At 37.0% G+C, this 19340-nt stretch overlaps 1 protein-coding gene across 5 annotated transcripts in view; it reads left to right on the top strand.

Annotated features, from left to right (window-relative positions):
- The window catches only part of SPATA6 (spermatogenesis associated 6), a 143142-nt gene that overhangs the window by 82780 nt on the left and 41022 nt on the right, over positions 1-19340 (top strand). For 2 of the 5 annotated variants that reach the window (XM_045035804.1, XR_006584260.1), the window contains exons 10-11: positions 13473-13657; positions 18173-18224. In XM_045035804.1, coding sequence (XP_044891739.1) covers positions 13473-13657; positions 18173-18224 — 237 coding nt within the window. Of the gene's footprint in view, positions 1-13472; positions 13658-18172; positions 18273-19340 lie in introns of all 5 variants that reach the window. The other 3 variants (XM_045035803.1, XR_006584259.1, XR_006584261.1) reach the window with 2 other exon arrangements.

Below are 19340 nucleotides of genomic sequence, written 5' to 3'. Positions count from 1 at the left end.
TTATAGGCACATAGTAGCTGGTTAATAAATATTCAGGTAGTAGAGCACTTGGATTTCTACAAGGAAAAATGTCATAAATGTGGGAGTGCTTGCAAAAAAATTTCTAGAAAAATGGAACTTTGCCTAAATTCTGTTGAGAAATATATTTTGCATAGGCAAGAGAAGGAAAGCAATGCGAAAACATCTTGGGATTTGGAATAAGTGCAGTGTCCTGGGAGAAAAGAGAAACTACTAGTCTCGTTTGAGTGGAAGGTGTATACTGAGGGATATTGGCTTTTTAACATCCTTATTTTCTATTTTTCCTACTTTTCTTTATCTTTTAAATCTGCTGCTTCCCTTTTTAATATTTGTAGTTGCTTGGTCATTGTATATTCTTTTGGCCAAACTCAACTCTCTTTACCCTGAATGCATTATAACCAGCTGTTCTCATAAACACTCACGTTCTTTTAGTTTCATGTCTCCTCTGTTCTACCATTATTCCACCTGAATCATTGGCTGCTTCTTTCCCCTATGTGTACTTCCATGTGCCTGTGTATAATAGGCATTCATTTAATACACTGGTTCTCAGTAGACATTGTACTACTCTCAAGGTGGCATTTTAGACATTAACAGGGACTGTTATTACAGTCATTGAGGGGAAGTAGTCTTAATATTTAATGATCAGGGACATGAGGTATTCTACCAATAATGGGACTGTTCCAAACAATGAGGAATTCTTATGTCCTACATGGCTTTCAGCTGTTTCACCATCCATAATGGAGGTGAAAAACATGTTCATAATTATCAGAACCAGTCTAACTCTACATAAAACAAAAGTACCTTTACATTGTTTTGAGATACAGCATATATTGTAGGAATACAAATATATTATAAAGATTATACTTTGTTTTGTTAAAAATATATTTAATGATCAGGGACATGAGGTATTCTACCAATAATGGGACTGTTCCAAACAATGAGGAATTCTTATGTCCTACATGGCTTTCAGCTGTTTCACCATCCATAATGGAGGTGAAAAACATGTTCATAATTATCAGAACCAGTCTAACTCTACATAAAACAAAAGTACCTTTACATTGTTTTGAGATACAGCATATATTGTAGGAATACAAATATATTATAAAGATTATACTTTGTTTTGTTAAAAATATATGGTGTAGTATTATACCATGATGAAGTATACAGCAGCTTATTTATTTTCCTGGTTTTCTTGTATGGAATGGCTTATGATCTTCTTACATTTTATTTATATCTTTTTAAATGTTCATTTATTTTTGAGAGAGAGAGAGAGAGAGAGAGCGTGAGCAGGGTAGGGGCAGAGAGAGAGAGAAGGAAACAGAGAATACCAAGCTTGCAGTACAGAGCCCGATGCAGGGCTTGAACTCACGAACTGTGAGATCCTGACCTGAGCCAAAGTCAAGAGTTGGATGCTCAACCGACTGAGCCACCCAGGCTCCCCATGATCTACTTACATTTTAAAACTTCAAACTTATTGGGGCGCCTGGGTGGCTCAGTCGGTTGAGTGTCTGACTTCGGCTCGGGTCATGATCTCTCTGGGTTTGTGAGCTTGAGCCCCACGTCGGGCTCTGTGCTGACAGCTCAGAGCCTGGAGCCTCCTTCAGATTCTGTGTCTCCTCCTCTCTCTGCCCCACTCATGCTCTGTCTCTCTCTGTCTCTCAATAATAAATAAATGTTAAAAAGAATTTTTTTTTCAACTTCAAACTTATTTATGTAAGTGATTGCAAACATCCTTTATATTTTTTAGAATAGTCATACTTGGCATTTATGTATTGAAGTGTGTATTTTAAGCCATGTTCCATAGGGGTGCCTGGGAGGCTCCATTGGTTAAGCACCGGACTTCAGCTCAGGTCATGATCTCACGGTTTGTGAGTTGGAGCACCCCGTCAGGCTCTGTGCTGACAGCTCAGAGCCTGGAGCCTGCTTCGGATTCTGTGTCTCCCTCTCTCTCTGCCCCTCCCCCACTCTCACTCTGTCTCTCAAAAATAAATAAACATTAAAAAAATTAAGTCATGTTCCATTAATTTCTCTATACTACAATTAAGACAATTCATTGATTTATTTTTTTGGAAAGTGGGTATGTAAGAAGTTACATTTTTATTTTTTTAATTTTTAAAAATATTTTTAAGTTTAGTTTTATTTATTTTTGAGAGAGAGAGAGAGAGAGAGAGCAAGCAGGGGAGGGGCAGAGAGAGAGGGAGGCAGAATCCCAAGTAGGCTCCACACTGTCTGCACAGGGCCTGATGTGGGGCTTGAACTCACAAACTATGAGATCAGACCTAAGCCGAAATCAAACCAACTGAGCTACCCAGGCACTCCATAAGTTACATTTAAAAAAAAAATTTTTTTTTAATGTTTATTTATTTCTGAGACAGAGACAGAGCACGAGTGAGGGAGGGGCAGAGAGAGAGGGAGACACAGAATCAGAAGCAGACTCCAGGCTCTGAGCTGTCAGCACAGAGCCCAACGCGGGGCTCAAACTCACAAACCGTGAGATCATGACCTGAGCTGAAGTCGGTCGCTCAACCGACTGAGCCACCCAGGTGCCCCTGTAAGTTACATTTTTAATACGTTTAATTTCGGTGTATAAAAGACGGCAATACAAAGTATTCATTTTTAACATGAGGGCTGTCTTAGTTTGGGCTACCGTAATAAATACCATAGACTGGGTGCCTTAAACAACAGAAATTTGTTTTCTCACAGTTCTGGAGGCTGGACAGTAGAAGAGCTCAGGGTGCCAGGCATTCTGGTATCTTGTGAGAGCTCTCTTCCTAGCTTGCAGAAAGCTGCTTTTCACTGCATCCTCACATAGCAGAGAGAGTGAGAGTGTGTGTGCACATGTGAGCACAAAGTCTGGGGTCTCCTTATGAGAGCGCCAGTCCTTTCAGATTAGAACCTCACCTATGTGACCTCATTGAACCTTACTTAATTCCTTACTTCAAATGCAGTCGCAGTGGGAGTTAGAGCTTTGACATAGGAATTTTGGGGAGACACAGTTCTGTCCTATGCAGGGGCTTTTGGACTAAAGGTTGAAAAATCAATGATGCCATGTATAATCAGTATCTGAATAAATGAATGGCTGTATATCTAATAACAGAATATTTCTGGAAAGCTTTATAGAACCCATTTTACTTGGGCCTTTAAAAATACATCCTTTCTAGCTTCAGTTTGGCCTTCAGTGCTGCCTGATCATTTTGTTCTCTTGTTGATTCTGTAACATAGTCTAGACTTTCTAAGTTCTACTTCTCATTTTCTATACATGACTTCATATTCTACTTCGTCAAAGAAAATGTCAGTTGTGGATGGAATTTTTCTCAGTTCTCTTCATCTCTACTTCAGTCTTCCTGTTAATCTCCACTTTGTTTTTCCTTCTACTCTGCCTTCTTAATCATGTTAACACCTTTGCATTTATTTATTTTGACCATAAAGCATAATAATAAAAAACAACTCAAATTTGTATAATGGGTTCCAATTTTAAAGCTTTTCATATTTATTATATAATTGGATTATATGCAGACTTATAAATTGAACAGGAATTTTTACCCCCGTCTTAAATGACAGAAAACAAATTTTGCAAATCTGAGAAAGAGCTCAGTCTGCATCCCTGTGTCTTTATCATCCTCTCTCCCTCCTTTCACTGTTAGACATTCAAGTGAACATTGCTTCCATTTCTTTATCCATTACTCCTAAACTACTTGGAGACAATGAATTTTATGAGAACTCTCAAAACTGAAGAGTCCTTCTGTTTCTTTAAAAGAGATGGGGGGGCACCTGGGTGGCTCAGTCGGTTAAGCATCCGACTTCGGCTCAGGTCACGATCTCACGGTCCGTGAGTTCGAGCCCCGCGTCGGGCTCCGTGCTGACAGCTCAGAGCCTGGAGCCTGTTTTCAGATTCTGTGTCTCCCTCTCTCTCTGACCCTCCCCCGTTCATGCTCTGTCTCTCTCTGTCTCAAAAATAAATAAACGTTGAAAAAAAATTTTTTTTAAAAAGAGATAGGAAATCACCTTTGTGGAACTGAAGAAGCAGACCTTGCTTTAGGCAAAATTGTGAAATACACGTGGGATATATGGTTGATTTCTGGTAGCCTTAACATCACTTTTAACATCCTCACATGCCTTAGCATTGCCTTATTACACTGGGTGCCTCTTTCATTTGGCAGAATATGGATTTTATATGTCTTCCTAAACTCGTGAAAGTAATTTCATGTTTTGGTAGCTAGGTGTGTGGTATCTGGTGGATACTTAACTCGTGTTTGAATTTATGAATGAATATCACATCAAAGTCAGAGTTTTCTGCTTAGATTTTTGTATTGCCTATAATCTGGCTGCTCCTACTCCTTGTGTTCCCATTATGTCATCACTGTCTTTCTTATCTAGGTCATGTCTACATTTCTACTTCTGGATTTTTTTTTTTAATTTTTTTTTCAACGTTTATTTATTTCTGGGACAGAGAGAGACAGAGCATGAACGGGGGAGGGGCAGAGAGAGAGGGAGACACAGAATCAGAAACAGGCTCCAGGCTCCGAGCCATCCGCCCAGAGCCTGACGCGGGGCTCGAACTCACGGACCGCGAGATCGTGACCTGGCTGAAGTCGGACGCTTAACCGACTGCGCCACCCAGGCGCCCCTCTACTTCTGGATTTTAACTCACTCAATGTATTAGGGTAATGCCAGATGTTCTGAAACTTTACTATTACAATGTTTTAACACAACGTAAGTTTTATTTCTCATTAACAGTCCAGTGCATCTGTTTCTTAAAAGCCTGGAAGTGCTCTAAGTCACTTCTTATGTTCCATTGACAAGAACTGGTCACATGGCCATATCTAGAAGCACAGGGAGGAGAGTAGCTAGTAAGTAGGGATCCTGGGTAGGCAGCCAATTCCCACTAATCTTATGCTTCATAAGAGGGGACACAAATTTTAGTGGACAGCTAACCATATCTGACACAGTCTGCCCCTCTGACCCCCAAATATCTTTGCATACCTTTCTTCCCTCACATAGAACATAATCATGTCCTCCTCAAGAAAGACCACTCAGAGTTCCCTGAAGTCACTTGAATGTAGCTTGAAGGCCAGGATCTTGGGGTGATGGACAGGCCAGTCCATCAGATGTAGATAGGACTTCTTATGATCCGGTGACCTGTGAATTGGCATGATCTCTTCCCTATCTCACATTCCCACCCTACCTGAATGCCATTTCTGATCTACTTTGTTAGAGGAGGAGCAGGATAGGTGGGGACCTGGGTGCCCTGACTTGAACAAGGGAAAACTAGAGGGTAAAGAGCAGTTCTCAGTCTGCAACAGTGCTGAATCCTGCCAGGTGAGCTTTGTGAATACCCTGCTGCCCTGACAGCAGAGGTATTTCTTTGCATAGACATTGGTGAAATTATGTTGCTTAGAATAGTAACTGTATGACTTAAAATTACAGTGTGAATAGGTGTAAGAAGCTTGAATCTAACTTGGAGGGGACATGGACCTAAATGGAAACCAATATACAAGTCTGGTAATGTTGGTCCGTGTGCTGCTTGCGTGCTTTGTGTCTTGTGCCCCAACCTAGCGGTTGTCTCAAATGGGAGACCTGACAAGTCTGCACTTCTAGGAGGATGGAAGGTTTGGAAGCAATCTCTTCTACAGCAGTTTTTTCCCATGGAGAGAACAAGGAAACACTGAAGAAGTTTTCATGATACTTTGACAAGTGACCCACGGCAGAGTTTTTATTATGAGGATTGTGGTGTGATGAGAATTTCAGAGCCTGTTCATCCATGGGCCTAACTTGAGGATGGATTTGGTAGCTCGACATTTTTTCATTTTCCTATGATCTTCTTCTCACAGACTCACAACAAAAAGTCACAAAGATAGAGATATATTAGTATTGTTGATAAAAAGACAGACATCCACCGGGATCCAAATTTTCCAATCCGATCATATAATGACAAGATTAGTAAAAGGTTCTGCATCCCAGGAGACGAACTAACTAAGCACTTGGGAAGTTTAACAAAAGGAAATCAGAGTCCAGACTCAACACCAAAGTTCATTCACCTTACTACTGCAGTCAGAGACTCACAGTAGGGAAGCTCACAAAGTCTCAGAAGAGTACAGTTTCTAAGTTGGAGGTTTTAGCTGTGGCAGCATGTGGGTGTCTATTTATATCTTAGTAGACTGTTAGGATTGTCAACTGCCAACTCACCAAAACCACCAGAATAACTAAATAATGTGTTGATACCAAGCAGAGCTGAGTTTCTGACATAATGCTTTAAGGTAGCGCCACCACTTGGACAGTCTGAGTAGTGTCTCTGAAAGGAGAAGGTTAGGGGCAGATATGTATAGGGTTTTGGGGTCTGAGCTCCAGTGTTTTAAGGTAGGGCTTTTAATGAGGGAATCTAATTGACAAAGTTTGTGATATAAAAGTTTGGGATTAATGAACACAAAGATTGGGTTCTTAAAGCGAGTCTTGATAAGTAAACACTTGATTTGATAAGGAAGGATTTGTCCAGTTGGGTGATCTTTTCTTCCGAGAAGGGAATTATTTGCCCAGATTAAGAATCTGTTGTTTCAAGAAGGGAGCTGACTGATGATTGAGCAGACCGTTTGTTCAGGTAAATGATTTATGGGAATGTCCTGAAGCAAATGATGGTATTTACTGGTTTGTAGCATTGTTTTCTTGGGCAAGAATTTCCTTGAACTCGTGGTAAAGTCACATTGAGGTAGGTGGGTCTCAGTTCTTAGATGTGATATTTAAGCCATGTGAATGCAGGTGGTCTCAGTTCTCACGTGTCTCAGTAAAGATATGTATGCTTTTCCATTAATCTGTTACACATAGTTAGATTTATTCCTAGAAACCTTATAGTTTTGGTTCCTACTGTAAATAGGAATGTACTGTAAACTACATTTTTTGTGTGTTTTACTGATATATAGGTTTGAAGCTGATTTTGTATAACATTTTTGTCATAGATATTCTTGAATTTTTTAATAGAAGAAACTGTCATTTGCGAAATGAATTTTATTTATGCCATTCGAAATATTTCTTTGTCTTAATTTTCTAATATCTTCAGTACAGTGTGAATAAAAGTGGTGATAGGGGACGTGGCAGGGACAGTTACTGCTTATTGGCTGTTTGTATCCTCTTCCAGCTTTTCAAGCCCTTTTGCAGTTATTTAGGACCTACTCTAGCCGATGGGCTATGAATGAAAATTATGTGGATCCCTTCCAGGGTGAAGCATAGATGAATTGATCTGAACCCTCTCTTGTTTCAGTGACAATGAGGCCTCACGTTCTAGATCATACAGCTGTAAGTTGCTCAGTGTGTCTCATCAAAACAGTCCTTAGACAGTTTTTGTGAAGTGTAATTTTTCTTGCTAACCTCTGTTACCATAAAGCACGGGGAAAAATGAACCTTTATTATGTTAAGCCACTGATTTCAAATTTAATTTGCTACCGCAGCATAGCCTAATACAGTGTTTTCTTGTCTTGATCCTGTCTTTGATAGATAGGATCATGTCTGAGGTTTCACACCTATGAATGTTATTTGCAGTAGATTTTTGTTAAATATCCTTTTGCAAGTTAACTAAGTTCCTTTTGAGATTTCTTGTTTGCAGAGAATATTTTTAAATTATGAATGGATGTTGAATATTATCAAATGGATTTTTTTCAGCATCTATTGATTTGATACTGATATTTTTCGTAGTGAATTAATAGATTTTCCAATGCTCACCTATCTTTGTATTCTTTGAATAAACCCAACTTGGTCATGTTATATATATATTTTTAACATTACTGAATTTAATTTGTTAATACTTTATTTAACCCTTTCCCACATATGGTTTCTAGTGAGGGTGGTCTGTAATTACCCTTCTACTTTCCATGAGTGGTTTGGTAGCTTTATTATGATCACATCATAAAATTAATTGGGTATGCTTTCTTTCTTCTTTGAGAACAGTTTGTCAGTTTGTTCCTGAGGTCTGTAATTTGGTTGTTAGTAAATCAGATTGTGAGACCATCTTCTGTGAGACTTTCTTTCAGGCATCCTGGGAGGCTTGGGCTCTGGAGTTTTCCACTTGAGAGATCTGCCGTAGATCTCTCATGTGTCACTAGCCTGAGACCCCCTCACTTAATAGCTATTTAACTTTGCTTCAGTTTCCTCTCCTATGAAGTGGACAGAATCAAAATATTTCATAAGGTTGTTGTGGCGATTAAACAAGTTATTTATATAAATGCATAGAACAGTGGTCTAAGAAGGGAACCCTCCATACACACACATACACACAAGGATTGATCTATTTAGGAATTACTTACGATTTTCATTGCATTATTTTGGAATTTCTTGAATTCTCTCCAGTGTAAAGAAAGTATATCTTTCTAAAACCAATCCAGATAGCTGAGCATATGGATTTTTAAACTGGGTAAGATAGGAATTGATTATTCACTTGAAATAGGATTCACTAAGGAATGTTCTTGGCAAAACTGAGAAATTGCTTCTCTCTCTTTTGAATGAGAACCATACTTTCTTCTTATCATCCTAAAAGTAGTACCTATACTGCACTTTCCCCCTACAATCCTTAGTCTCAACTACTTCCCAGCTAATTCCATTAGAATTATTTGTATTTGTTTCTTAAATTTTATGCTCCATGACCAAGAAGAAGTTTTAGAGCGTGGTGTTTATACCAGGCATTAAGTCAGTTCAACAGGTACTTGTTGGATAAGTGATTTCCTGTTTCCCATTATACTCAGTAGTTAATTATTCCTTCTATTAATTGGACCTTGAAGTTCCCATAAAATTTTATGGCCATAAATATGACTTATCAGCTTATCATGTAAACAACTTTTCAGGAATCTTATTTCATAAGTATGGTATAACCAAACCATTATATATCACAAATTTGAGAAGTGTGTCATTTGTATAATTGCATATATGGAATTACAATGAATTTTGTGTATGAAACTTTTCTACTTGTAACAGTTTTAGAGTGGTTTAAAAATACTAGATTTTTTATCTCGATACATTTTAACATTTGTAATATTGGAATTGTTACATACTAGAGATCTTAGAACAGACATTTAAAGATTTCCATAAATGTAAAAAGAAAAAGAAAAAAAATCTTTTTGCTGAAATATGAAGATTACTGTAAACAGAGGAAATAACTATTATTCTTCATAAACTAAGCCCTCTGCTTTGTGTTTTCACAATTTTACCACATTTTTGTGGCAAATCTGCAAGATTATTTCCCCAGTTTGTATATAAGGAAACTAAAGCTTGGAAAGAAATGACCCACTCAGGGTCACATAATTGGTAGGGATTTGAACCCAGGTCTTTGGACTGTAAGCCAGTGTTCTTGAAGAATTGTCCAAGAGATGGAACTCTTCTGTAATGAGCCAAAGAGATAATATTCCATGTGGTTTTGAAGTAAATAAGTAACCTATGGAAAACTCACAAGAGCTATGGAAATGTCTTAAGCTAAGGCTTAAGATTGAAAGTTTGAAATGGATTCTTATCCAAGACTTACTCCCTCATTATACCTTTAGTCCCCCATGCAGATATAAAACTTTACCAAACAAATATTTGCTGTAATTCCATGGAAAGAATATATCCTAGCTGTGGTCCCATGGCACACTTATTATATCTATTCAGTTCTAATTTCCTTCCTCATTATTTTATCATTACTTGTTTTTTCATGTCTGCCCTCATGGATTATAACTTCTTTGAGGTCTTCTGTTACATTTATTTGTGATTGTTGTCTCCTCCCTTGTTTAGTACTTGATACATAGAATATGCTTAGAAAATGTTGAATAGTATTGAGTTACAGCACTTAAGTTTCTCTACAATGTGCTCCTTTCCACCTCTAAGATACTGTCTCTCCTATTAGTTTCCTATAGAGATAGCCAAGTTATTGTCGTCTGTGGTCCTCTTTCCTTGTGCCTTTTCCCCCATTCTGACTGCTCTTTCTCCTTTTCTCTACTAATGGCCTTGATTCCAGTCCCACCTTCTCCATGAGACTTCCACCATTTAGACCAAAATCTTTGAATATCTTTCTGTGTTGTCATTATGATGTATTTGATGCAGGTTATCTTGTTGTCAGTTATCTTTGTGTTTATGCCCCATCTCATCTGGATTGTAAGTTCAAACCCCTATACCTTTCTAGATATGAGTATTAGCTAACGTGGTGCAAGAGATTGTCAGTGAATATTCTTATAAATAGAGGAACATGGCTGTGTTTAAAATATTGCTGACTAGTTTGGGGAGAAAATTTAGTAAAAAAAAAAAAGGGGGGAAGGAAAAATGAAGTGGTCTGCTAACCAGCATGACTCAGTTGGCATTGAAGTTAATGAAGAGAAAATAATCTGTACCATAAGCCAAGAGACTCATATTTGGATAGAATTCTAGAAACAGCATTACAGCACTTTTTTTCTTTCCTATCAGTCTCTTCACATGTATGCTTAACATTTGTTGACTACGGACATCTTTGATCTTGTTTTTGACATTCACTGTGCTTTTACTTTATGTGAACAACTAACATTGAAATAATTTCCAATTTTTATTCAATCTAGATCATATATTTCTTGGTCAGTTATTTGGTACTGTAACTGAGCCGTTTGAACCATGTGCTATTTGGTTCTGGGATGAAAGCTTGGTTCTCTTAGCTGATTGCTGAGTCACCATATGTTGCTCTAATTCTGGAAAGCAGTGAAAATTGTGGTAGTGTTGAAGCAAAAAGTTGTGTTGGACTGGTGTTTTAATAATAAATGACTTATATTTATTGTATAACTAATTCACACACCTAGATGTTCTATAACATACTTTAAATTATGGAAAATCTATAAGATAGTGATTATTAACTCTACATATGAGGGAAATAAGTCTGAGAAAGATAAGGTATCTTTCTTAAAGCCCAGATATTTAGCAAATAGTACTGCTAGAACATTTGCTCATAAAGGCAGGGACTTAGTTGTGTTCACTGTTGTAGTCCCAACACTTAAAATAATGACTGGAGATTAAATATTTATTAAATGAGTGCAATTTCTCTCTCTCATTCTCTCTTGAACTCAACTCCAGATTATCACTCCCATCACTCCATCAGTGCTACTCTTGTTGATGTTACTAATGACTCTCCAATTGCTAAAATCCAAAGTTCCATTCTCAGTCTTTTCCAATTTGATTTATCAGCATATTTAACTTAGTTAGTTACTCCCCTTACTTGAAATGCATTCTTCAACTGACCACACATTCTCCTGTTTCTTCCCCTTCTTCCCTGCTCACTCCTAAGTCTGATGTTTCCTTGCTATCTTCTCAGCCTTTCAGTAGTGGAGTATTCCCCAGGGCTCTGTCTTCAGATGTATTCTTCTTTCTACTTATGCTCACTTCCTTGGTGATATCACCTAGTGCCCTATCTTTAAATACCATTTATATCTTTATCCTTGACTCTTCTCCTGAATTCTACTCTAATGTGTTGGGTGATTAATAAATTAATAGGTATAAGCAGCTCAACATGTGCAGAAACAGGCTCCTAATATTTACTCTTCTATCCTTCCAGTTGGAAGGGTGTAACTAAATCATATAAACCCAATTCTTCTGGTTGATTAGGCCAAAAAACTGGTGTTATCTTTGACATCCAGTCCATTAGCGAATCCTGTTGGCCCTATCTTTCAAATGCCTTTTCAATCTGATCACTTTTCACCTCCATTGGTATCATTCTTATTCAAGCCAGCATCCTTTTCCATATTTTGTTATAATCATTTCCTAGCTGATTTCCCTGTCTCTGCCACTCTATAGACAGTTCTTAACAAAGTAGCCAGTGAGATCTTATTTAAAAAAAAAAAAAGTTACAGCATAGAATCCTAAATCCTTAAAACTACCTTTTTGACCTCATTACCTACTATTTAGTTCAGCCCTATTGGTTTCCTTGCTATTTCTTTTTTTTTTTTTTAATTCTTTAAGTGTTTTTTTTTTTCATTTATTTTTTGAGAGAGAGAGAGACAGTATAAGCAGGGGAAGGACAGAGAGAGAGGGAGACATAGAATTCGAAGACAGGCTCCAGGCTCCAGGCTCTGAGCTGTCAGCACAGCGCCCAACGTGGGACTCAAACTCATGAATTGTGAGATCATGACCTGAGCCGAAGTTGGATGCTTAACTACCTGAGCCACCCAGTTGCTATTTCTAATACATCAGGCGTGCTTTCCACCCCATCCCACAGGATCTTTGTGTTTATTTTTCTCTCCTGGAATGATCTTCCCACAGATGTCCCCATGACTTAGGTCTTGTGGTCTTTAGTAAGATCTTCAGGCCTTTACTCCTTAGGTCTTTACTAAGATATTCTCTTTCTCCGTGAGGTCCCCCTTGATTACCTTATTTCAAATTGCAGCTCCTGGGATGCCTGGGTGGCTCAATAGGTTAAGTGTCTGATTCTTGATTTTGGCTCAGGTCATGATCTCACGTTCATTTCATGAAATCGAGCCCTTTTTCGTTCTTCGCACTGGCAATGTGGAACTTGCTGGGATTCTCTCTTTCCCTCTTTTTCTGTCCCTCCCCTGCTCTCTCTCATGCTCTCTCTCTCTCAAATAAATAAAAAAATAAAATAAAGTGAAATGAAATAAAATAAAATTGCATCTCCTTCCCTATATACCCCTCCCACACCACCCATCAGTACCTCTTATCTCCTTTCCTGCTTTATTTTCTTCTTATGATATTCACCATCCTTTAACATACTATGTATTTTACCTATTTATCTTAGGGTGTGTGTTTAAAACTCCCTCTCCATAGTAGTATGTAAACTTTACTAGAATATAAGTTCCTCATATAAAGGTAGTTATATAATGTTTTTATCCTGATTCATTCATTTGTCTGTCCTCAGAACAAATGAATCAATGAATGAGTATTAGGGTAGAAATCTGTTCTGATTGGCCTGATAGCTAAACTAGGCTGTCATTAGTTTCTGTGTATTGTCCTTTGTTTTATATATACACCCCTATCTTTACCCTACCACTACTCAAAAGCCTTTGGAATTGAAAATTGTAAATTTTAGACGTGGAATGAACAATCTAGATGTATTTAATGTTTTTTTTTTTAATGTTTATATATTTTTGAGAAAGACAGAGCATGAGTGGGGGAGGGGCAGAGAGAGAGGGAGACACAGAATCTGAAGCAGGCTCCAGGCTCTGAGCTGTCACAGAGCCTGATGCGGCACTTGAACTCACAGACTGTGAGATGCAAGATCATGACCTGAGTCGAAGTCAGGCGCTTAACTGACTGAGCCACCCAGGTGCCCCTAATATTTATTCTTATGGTGGTAACGATTACTGCTACATTCTAAAATTTACCTTCATATATGGCTGTGGCATTATACGTGTTTGGTTTTTTTTTTTTAATTCTTATAAATGTTCTAAGGTGGTGTGTATATGTGTGTATGTATGTAATAAATGTATAGGACATTTATTATGTGTATACAAATATAATTTTTTAAACAGGTTATCAGGACACCCCATGGGAGAGACTACGATGACTCCTTGGAAAGGTGTGATGAGTATTTAAGCTCAAGGTCATGTAGCAAGCCCCAGAATTCAGCAAGGACCCTACTAGTCCATTCAGCACCCTCAACAATGCCGAAGCATTCTCCAAGTCCTGTGCTTAATCGAGCTTCTCTCAGGGAAAGGTAATACTTAGTCTTTCCTACTGTACTGATTTTTTTAATAACCATCATTAGAAAAGAGAAGGCAGAAATAATGTATGTGAACTGATTATTTGTACAAGTATAATTTGATTTTAAAAGGCTTACTTGTTTTTGTTTAGAATATAGTACGTATTACATAGCATTAGATATTTCTCCCGAGCCCAGTCCTCTTGAAGTGAGTTATTAACTATTAATGGGTTTATTAATTAGGATCACTTTAACCCTAATTCAATACTATGGTTTTTAAAAGTGAAAAATAGTGCATGATGGTTTATTTTCAATAAATCCATAGGGATTTAACATTATAGGCATGGCTTATGTATAAAAATAGCATAGGTTATACTTTCCTTTTAGTGATAATGATGCTGCTATATATTGTTGGTATATGGTATTTATTTTCCTCAAATAACCTCTCCCCAACTCCCCAAGAGAATTTTAATCATGTAAAAATTCCAGCCCTCCCTCTAAAAAAGCTTTGGCAACTGAAGTTAGATACTTGTTATAATTTGAATGTGAAAGAAATAATTCCTCTTTATCTGTTTTTGTTGTTGTTGAATTCAAATTGGAAATTCGTTGCCTCACTCACTAATAGTAACATAGAAAACAGTTGTCATAAATTGAAAAAAAAACAACAAACAACCCTACCCTAGGTAGTTTAAAACTTTTATAGAAATTTGAATGCCTCATGGTCCTTGCAACTTAACAGAAGATCATGGGGGAGGAGAAGTGAAGAAAAAAATAAGAGAGGGAGGGAGGCAAACCGTAAGAGACTCAAAAACTGAGAATAAACTAAAGGTTGATGGGGGTGGGAGGGAGGGGAAAATGGGTGATGGGCATTGAGGAGGACACCTGTTGTGATCAGCACTGGGTGTTGTATGGAAACCAATTTGACAATGAATTTCATATTAAAAAAAAAAAGAAAAGATATTTGAAAGCCACACATTCTGTCAACAACATGGAAATGAAATCTATCTTTAGGTGGTGTCAAAAATCTGAAGTAGCACACCCAGTTTGTATAGCATATTATGACCACCAGACATTAACTGATAAAATTTACACTAACTGTATAGTCTGTCAAAAGTTCATCTCAAAACTGATGGTTTGAGCAAGAGTGTATCAGTTTGGAAGCTGTATTAAAACATCCTTATTCTGAAAGAAAAAAAGTCCCTATTCTAAACAGATAGATTTCTTTCCCCATTAGCCCTATAAACGTTCAAATGGATGTATGGAGGTCTGCTGGAGACCCTGAGATAGGGAATTTTGCTTAATGTTGCCTCTAATCTTTGGAATGATGCCTGTGGGATCATCGAGTTCACAGACAGATGGATAGATAAAAAGATATATCTCCATGTTTATATAGAGAGATATGTACCTATGTTTCTATAGGCTTTAAAAGTTCCAGAGAGGGGCGCCTGGGTGGCGCAGACGGTTAAGCGTCCGACTTCAGCCAGGTCACGATCTCGCGGTCCGAATGTTCGAGCCCCGCGTTGGGCTCTGTGCTGATGGCTCAGAGCCTGGAGCCTGTTTCTGATTCTGTGTCTCCCTCTCTCTCTGCCCCTCCCCCGTTCATGCTCTGTCTCTCTCTGTCCCAAAAATAAATAAACGTTGAAAAAAAAAAAGTTCCAGAGAAAGTCTTGAAGAGAGATTTTTCTGCTGAAGTCTGGTAACCTGTGTCGCAGTTGCCAGGGGACTTTAATTTCCACATCTGCTCCAGTGGTCAGATGTTCAGATACTCTCTTTTTGCTGACTTTCAGAATTAAGCACTTGTGGTTTTGTTGATTAGGTTCTTTGCCATCTCTGTAGGTTTTCAAGACATTTTTTATCTATATCTCCTTGGAAATGTTTTTATGAATATTGTTTTATTTTCCTGCTTTTTCACAGATTTTGCAGAACTCTCCAGTTGTCTACCACTGTAGTACAATATAAATTTTAGTCTTGTGTAATTGTATCCTGAGGTCTAATTTCATCCCGGCTTTTGAAGTCTGTTTTTCCAAGTTGACAAATTCTTCACTGAGGCTGTATTCAAAAATTCTTCACTGAAGACAGCTAAACTCAACTGTCCCTTTTTCATATCCCAGTGCAGGTGATGGCTTCCAGTAGCAAGTGGCATTTAACACATCTATTCTGATGCTTGGTAGTAGATGCAGTAAGGTCTTTGCTAGAAGGAAATGAGTGGTTCTAATATTAAACATTACCTACATGACTAGAGCAAGGTTGAGGTGCTTTTAAAATAATATAGTAGCAATTCAGTTTTAAATTCATCTAAGTAAAGTAATAAAACTTTATTGGGGTACTCTTTAGGGTAGATAAACTTTTTTACTTTTGCTAAGGTGGAACACTTCTACTTTGAGTGTATGTTTTGCAAAAGATTTAGATTTGGTTATAAAGGAAAATAAAATGTCTTTAAGACATATTACTAGGAACAAAAACATTTTGTTCTTTTTAGCACACTCAGTACCACACCTTTAAATATAAGACATTCTCTGATAATGGCTCTTTTAGATTACTGAACAGTATACTTACAGGGCATTTATAAAATCCAACAGAATCAATAAACAATTTAAACTGATGTAAAAATAGATTGTATGTCCCAGGCAAAATTGGGAGCATGACAAAACATAAAGCTATAGAAGTTATCTGGGTTAAATATTCATTAAGACGAAATAAGTTTTCCTTTAAGATTTCTGTGAAGTGTTGACTCCTAAATCATGTATATGAATAAACAGACTTTCAAAAACTATTAGTGGGGCTCCTGGGTAGCTCTGTCAGTTAAGTGTCTGACTCTTCATTTTGGCTCAGGTCATGATCTTACAGTTCGTGGGATCAAGCCCTGTGTCAGGCTCTATGCTGTCAGTGCAGAGCCTGCTTGGGATTCTTTCTCTCCCTTTTTCTGTGCCCATCCCCTGCGTGCCGTATACTCTCTCTCTCTGTTTCTCTCTCTCTCAAAAATAAAACTCTTATTAGTGACTGTAAACAAATAAATTTCTTTATTTATAGTGAAGGTGCCTTTTGCTTGAAGCCCATTTAAAAAATATCTTCAGTAGAGTTAACACACATAAAATGGTTTCAATCTTTATTATAAGTCTTACATTTCAGAAACAGCTTTCTCCTCAAAGTATAAATATTAATATTATGACTTATAATTTGTATTAGGCTGTAAAGTTATTACTAAAAACAGACTAAGAAATACTAGCAAATTTAATTAAAAAGGAGCTGATACTCTTTTTAATCATGCTTACCGTTTTGAATTTTGTAAATGAAGTTAAAGATTGTTAGGCAATCATTTCTTATACCACAGCACAGACTAGTGGACCCTCTCATAGCACACTGAAGACACCCTCTTGGAACTGCACATTTGGATCTCAGATTTTCAAGATGTGTTGCATATGTAGCAAATATAACAACGTTTGCCATATATTTGTGTAGCTTCAATAACACTTCCTTTTACAAATATGGGAGATGAAAATTTAGATATAGTTGATCATCCATTAGTGATTACATTCTTTAAAACAGGTTATATAAATCATTTATCCTGCTAAAGAGTTTATACCTTGTGTAAATATATAAAATTGTAACTTTGTAAGAATAAGCTAGGAGGGAAAAAGGCAAAGATGTAAGCAATCTAGTAGCATTTTAGTACCCATTCCTTTATGAAAGAATTATCAATAACACTTCGTATAGATGAATTATAATCAGATGGACCTGGAAATTTTCATTATTACTTGTATAAAATAAAGTAACTTCAGAATACGAATGCCAGTTTTGAGTTTGAGTGGGAATAAGAAAGAGGAATGGTTGTTTTATTTCTTCTTTAACTCCAAAACTCAGATTTTCATAAAAGTCTCATTTTCCTTTCCTTTTACAATATTCACTTAAAAAGCACATTTATAGGAGAGACTAGAGAAGTGATTGATACCTGTGCTGAGAGGGAATCCTTCAATTTTGATACCCCCCTATCTTCTGAAGGAGTAAGAACATGATTGTATTCTAAATAATATTTTCATCTATTTGAACATTTTGTTTCGTTTCATAAAATTAGTTTTATTGCTCTGTATACATAAAGGCATTTTATCCACATAATTTAAGAGAGTGTGATTAAATTACTGGAAAATAAGAACTAATTTTAAAGGCACTATACATGGAATTATTGTTCTAATCTGAAAATCTGTATCTTTATTTAGAGATAAAGCTCTAAAGAATTGTGTATGGAAATCATTAAAATGATTAACTACTTAGGTGTGCTCTCCCTAATTCACATCAAACGTTATTATTACTGCTTATTGCACATATTGTGAAGGCGAAATATTTCCGTCGAGAATCAGTGCCTGATTTTACATCTGCTTCTCATCTTTGGTCAAAGAAGAAAATATGCTATTTAAATCTTTCTGTGTCATCATACCGGGATAAGAAAAAACAATGGCTTTTGGTGTCTGGCATTTGGACAGATATCTTTCTCTCCCTCTGGCTACAAGTCACCTTTGTTTTTTATGCCTACAGATTCCATTCTGATTGGTGTTCACCTTCAAACTGCGATGAGATCCATGACCGGGTAAAAAATGTCTTGAAATCACATCAGGCTCATCAAAGACGTTTATATGTTAGTTTCTAAAATTTCCTCTTGAAGGCCTTTTCTAATTGGGCAAGAGAACCACTCCAGATGCTTAAGCCTGTAATAGTTAATCACTGAAAGAGAAGAAAAAAAGATACAACCTCCATTTGGTGGAAGTCAGTGGTTTTGCTAAAGGCAACATCTCTAACTTCCTCTTGACCTGAGTCATTGTGCAAAATGTTTGACATCATCTGAACTCTAAACAGTGTTATTGATCACATCTCGTAGTAAGTAGTGACTTTGTGATAATTATTTCATTGCCTTCCAAGTATGGGGTCTCTTGTTTTATGGCCCAGTATAAAACAATCCCATTTCTTGCAAATAGATTGTATTCTAAATGGTAGAATGAGGGGAGGTGGGGTGAGAAATAATTATTTTGAAGAAGCTTCCCAGCTGATTTTTATGTTATTTAAAAGAGGAAAAGAGCCAGGCAGGTTTACTGGGTTTAATATTAGAGACCATCAATATGAGAATATTTTCTGAGGTAAGGCAAATAAACATATATATGACGGGCAGCTGGGAAATAATTACAGTGCATTCTTTTTGTGATTTTTTTGTTTCAGCAGTTTAAAAAACAATCATTTATCATGAGTGTCATGTTGGGAATCTGACATTTCCTCTCTCTCGCATTTCCTCTCAGCTGCTGCCACTTCAAGGGTAAACATTATCCTAAGGTCTAATGGCAAGATTAGTCTTATGTGTTTTAATCTTTATATAAGTGACATCCTTCAGTATGTACTTTTTTTCTCTGACTTGTTTCACTTTGATTTTGCAATTCAGACTATCGTGCGCTACAGACATCTTGTTATATTTAGAAACAGTTCTTCACTTTTGCTGCTATACAGTATTTTATTTTATGAAGCTACTACTGTTGATTTATTCATTCCTCTGTTAATGGACATTTGGGTTGTTTCTGGTTTGGGCTCTTATAAAGCTGTTATAAGCATTGTATGTGTACCTTGATGCGTATATAGAATACAATGATGCAATGAAGGTATCATTGTGTTGAGTATGTATTCTTATTTGGAATTGCCCAGTCATGGGCTATGTGTACAC

This window comes from Felis catus, chromosome C1 (assembly GCF_018350175.1).
Source record: "Felis catus isolate Fca126 chromosome C1, F.catus_Fca126_mat1.0, whole genome shotgun sequence".
Lineage (NCBI taxonomy): Eukaryota > Metazoa > Chordata > Mammalia > Carnivora > Felidae > Felis > Felis catus.
This window is presented reverse-complemented; position numbering and strand designations above follow the sequence as displayed.